The sequence below is a fragment of the Mus pahari genome, chromosome 18, assembly GCF_900095145.1.
Source record: "Mus pahari chromosome 18, PAHARI_EIJ_v1.1, whole genome shotgun sequence".
Taxonomy (NCBI): Eukaryota; Metazoa; Chordata; class Mammalia; order Rodentia; family Muridae; genus Mus; species Mus pahari.
In genome coordinates, this window is record NC_034607.1 from 197,949 (window position 1) to 201,491 (window position 3,543).

Sequence of the window (3,543 nt, forward strand, 5' to 3'; positions counted from 1 at the left end):
TATAGGGAACTTTCGGGATAGCATTTGAAATGCAAATAAAGAAAATAATAAAAATAAATAAATAAATGAAATGTTTTATCTCTCTAAATGGTTACAAGAAAATATTCCATAATACGCTAAGCATAGCAAGAATGCGCAGTTTGTGTACACAGACTAACAGGGGTGCACGAGTGACACTGAGGCCTGTGGCGCTAGGGTAGTACAGTGATACAGGAGTATTCTTTTTACCAATCAGCCTCTGCTCCCTTGTAGTACTCAATAAACTATTTTTCCTTAAAAAGAAAAGAAAGGCAAAATGTACCCTGGTGAAGGCAGATGCTGGGCTCTTCTACAAAGGGGCACTCAGTGGAGACAACTCACAATCCATCCCATTAAGCGGTAACCACTTACCCTGGGTGTTGGCAGGTCCAGCACTCCATGCCCCGTAGCCTGTGAAAAGATCATGTGTCAAGATTCTATCCTACTTCAAGGAAATGAGAGTTCTGACAATACCCAAAGAGTCTAAAGAGATTTCTCTTTTCAGAAGTGTCAACTTACAATGAGGGAATGTAAATGTGATCTAGTGCACTTCCAGCCTTCAAGAACTGTCTCCACACACAAACGCAAGCAAACCATCACACTTTACCTGGCTGAGCTGACATCATCCCCTACAACACTCCTTTGAACAGAAGGGGCATACATTCTCTTCATTTGTGTTCTTGGAGCCTAGCATATAGCTTGATACAGTGGCACAGTCCCAGGCTGTCAAATGACTTCACTTTGACAGTGTGGTTATTTCCCTTTCCAGAATATCCCAAACCCCCCACTGTAACACAGTCCCTTAAATGTGTTGACAGGCACTCAGTAAGTACCACCATACCTAACTGCTATTTAGAAACCAGGGAGGCTGCAAATACCCTAACTGCATCTGTAAAATTATTGGCAGGTAGAAAGTGGGAGTCACCATGAAGTTCCCTAGCCCGAGGTAAGTACAGCAGGGTCGCGACAGGTATCTGGTGGAAAGGCTAAGAATGGAAGACACAGATCTAGGACCCCAAAGGCAAAGAGCGCTAGGCCGTCCAGTAAGGTACCCAAGCACACGTGTCCATCACACCTCAGGCCTCACCGGCAAGTCCAATCCTAGGGATCGTGTTACTCTGCTGCCTCTCAAAATCCCTTCCTTAGCGGCCAGAAGCCACTAACCACTCCCTGTGCCCCCTTTCCAACCCCATCCCACATGTTCCAACTATCTCCTGCAGCTAAATCTCAACTTATCCTGGAGATAAGTCAAGGCCTCCCAGGAGATTAAAAGCAGATGGCTCGAGAAACGACGCCTAATTACGAAAAGATGCTGAAATTTAGGTTGGGAAAGGCAACGTTCCCGCTCCCGCCGACCCCTTGGTCCCTACAGGCCATCGTAATGCTACAGTCCAGAATCCCAGTCCCTCAGGCAGCACCCCTCCCACGGGCACCTCACGCCGCGTACACTGCGGAGACCCAGCCAGGTTCACCGGGTGTTGCCGCAGTGCACAGCTCGGCCGATCGCGCGAGCCCGGGGGACTCCCTGCTCGCCACGGCCGCCGCGACCCAGACGGACCTCACCCCCGCTTCCCCAGCGCTCGCTTTAGCCCCGCCCCAGGGCCGCCATTTTGTGGCGTCTTCGGAAGAGAAGGCGGGACCGAGACCGTCCGGGTCCTCGGGTCCGGCGGCGAGGAGAGCCACTCGGCTCGCACCGTGAAAGCGGTCCAGGGCGCATCCAGAAACCCGCCACGGCGTCGGCCTCCGCGCCTCGTCCGCACCCTCCGCCCCGAGTCCTACCGGCCAATCCACACGCGGCGCTTCGGGAACGATGGCGCAGAGGCCCAATAAGGGAAGCGCGCGCGTCCGGGACGACTCCACACAGAACCGGGCTGCGGCAAGCGCGTTCCGGCTGCAGGCTAAGCCCGAATACCACACGCGCCAGGGGCTCCCGCGGCGCAGAAGAGCCCACACTAACCTCCGTAGCCTTGCTCCATGTCTTCGACGCGACCCGCCAGCAGATCCTTGTCTTAGATTCGCTCAGAACGCATGCGTTCAACGTGCTGTCTGCTACTGGAAGACGAAGAGCGTGCGTCTGTCTTCCTGGGCGCTATCATTGGTTGCTCAAGAGGGCCCGCCCCCGCCGATCCTCCTAGCCTTCCGGGTTGCAAATGTACAGCATCTCGGGAGTTGTGCCTCAAGGGTAAGCTAGTGCGCAAGAGCGTCCATGTCCGCGCACGCGTGAGTCGTTCTAGCGCGTTTACCCGCGCGCAGGCGCGCTTAGTGTCTGGACGCTCCAGGGCCCGCCCTCACCATTCACAGCACAAACGAAGACCTCAGGTGGGAGAGCACTTTATTAGGCTGGACTTCCAGCCTCGGCCACGCGAGCCCTGCCCGGTAAGGGTTATGGACCCCCACCGCCCTCCTCGTCGTCTTCCACGTCGAGGCCCGGGATCCCGCGGATCTGGCACTGCAGCGCTCCGCCCAGCAAGGGTACTGGGCTCTCCTCTTCTTCTGGTGGTGGCGGAGGTGGCGGGGTTGCAGTCCCTGGGGCGGGCTCCAGGGGCACCGGGGGCTGTGCCGGCACGCCCTCTGTGAGCTCTGTCGCTTCGCTTGCTGCTCCTTCATCCTGAGCGCCAGCCTCCACCTCGTCCTGTTCCTTCTCCTCCTCCGGATTGTCAGTGAAAGGATTCTCGCCCTGTAGAGATTGATAGAGACCTTAATGGGAGGAAGGAATCACTGGGACAGTATGGGGACCAGGCTCACACAAAGGTCAGGACTAGGGCAGTACTTTCACCTTTGCCTCACCTTCAGATACCGCTCCAGCTTCTTGCTAATGAGCTTGTTGTTGAGAATACTGCGGGCCACCATAAGAGAGGACTTCTTGGACTGCTCCATCATGAGCTATGGGCAGGGCAAACAGGACTGGTGAGGCTGCTCTAGGAAGCCAGCAAACCCTGCTGAGGTTCAGATTCACCTAGTCCTAGTGTCTGTAAGTGCACCGTGGGCATAATTTGTCCAGTCAGTCTGGACAAGCATGCAAGGAGCTAGGATTCGATCTGATCGCCCACACCATATTTGCTGTTTGAAACCTGATTTGCTTACATAGAAACTATAGTAAGTGCTGGACTTAGTGGCACAGGCCATGTAACTCCAGGGCATTAAAATGGAAGGCCTACCTGGACTACAGAGTTTAACGGCAACCTGGGCAACTTTGACTATGTCTCAGAAAATAAAAGATGGCTGGGAGTTAGAGAGATGGCTCAGCGTAAAAGGACTTGTTAGTATTTCAAAGGCTCAGGTTCATTTTCTGCCACCCACAAACTGGCTGACAACAATCTCTAATGTAGTTCCAGGGAATATGAGGCCTTCTGGTTACCACAGGCACCAGGCACGCGGATAGTGAGCATATGTGCAGGCAAAACATACAAAAAGATAAAAAATAAAATGTAAAAAGGGGGAGGGGCCAGCTGGAGATATATAATAGTTTGATGATAGAGTGCTTTCTTAGTATTTTTAAAGCCTTAGGTTCAGCCGGGTGTGGTG

General features: G+C 53.5%; 2 protein-coding genes across 7 annotated transcripts in view; both read right to left on the minus strand.

The window, feature by feature from the left end:
• Akap8 (A-kinase anchoring protein 8) overlaps nucleotides 1-2,111 on the minus strand; it is an 18,365-nt gene extending 16,254 nt beyond the window's left edge. The window contains exons 1-2 of one of the 2 annotated variants that reach the window (XM_021217765.2): nucleotides 1,976-2,111; nucleotides 391-429 (exon numbers count right to left, since the gene is read on the minus strand). In XM_021217765.2, the coding sequence (XP_021073424.1) occupies nucleotides 391-429; nucleotides 1,976-1,994 (58 nt within the window). In that variant the 5' untranslated portion in view covers nucleotides 1,995-2,111. The remainder of the gene's footprint in view (nucleotides 1-390; nucleotides 430-1,975) is intronic. The other variant, XM_029531648.1, reaches the window with a different exon arrangement.
• A 222-nt stretch (nucleotides 2,112-2,333) lies between these two features.
• The window catches only part of Akap8l (A-kinase anchoring protein 8 like), a 30,025-nt gene continuing 28,815 nt past the window's right edge, over nucleotides 2,334-3,543 (minus strand). For 4 of the 5 annotated variants that reach the window (XM_021217747.1, XM_021217748.2, XM_021217746.2 and 1 more), the window contains 2 exons: nucleotides 2,806-2,901; nucleotides 2,334-2,695 (listed from right to left, as the gene is read on the minus strand). In XM_021217747.1, coding sequence (XP_021073406.1) covers nucleotides 2,402-2,695; nucleotides 2,806-2,901 — 390 coding nt within the window. In that variant the 3' untranslated portion in view covers nucleotides 2,334-2,401. Of the gene's footprint in view, nucleotides 2,696-2,805; nucleotides 2,902-3,543 lie in introns of those variants that run through there. The other variant, XM_029531651.1, reaches the window with a different exon arrangement.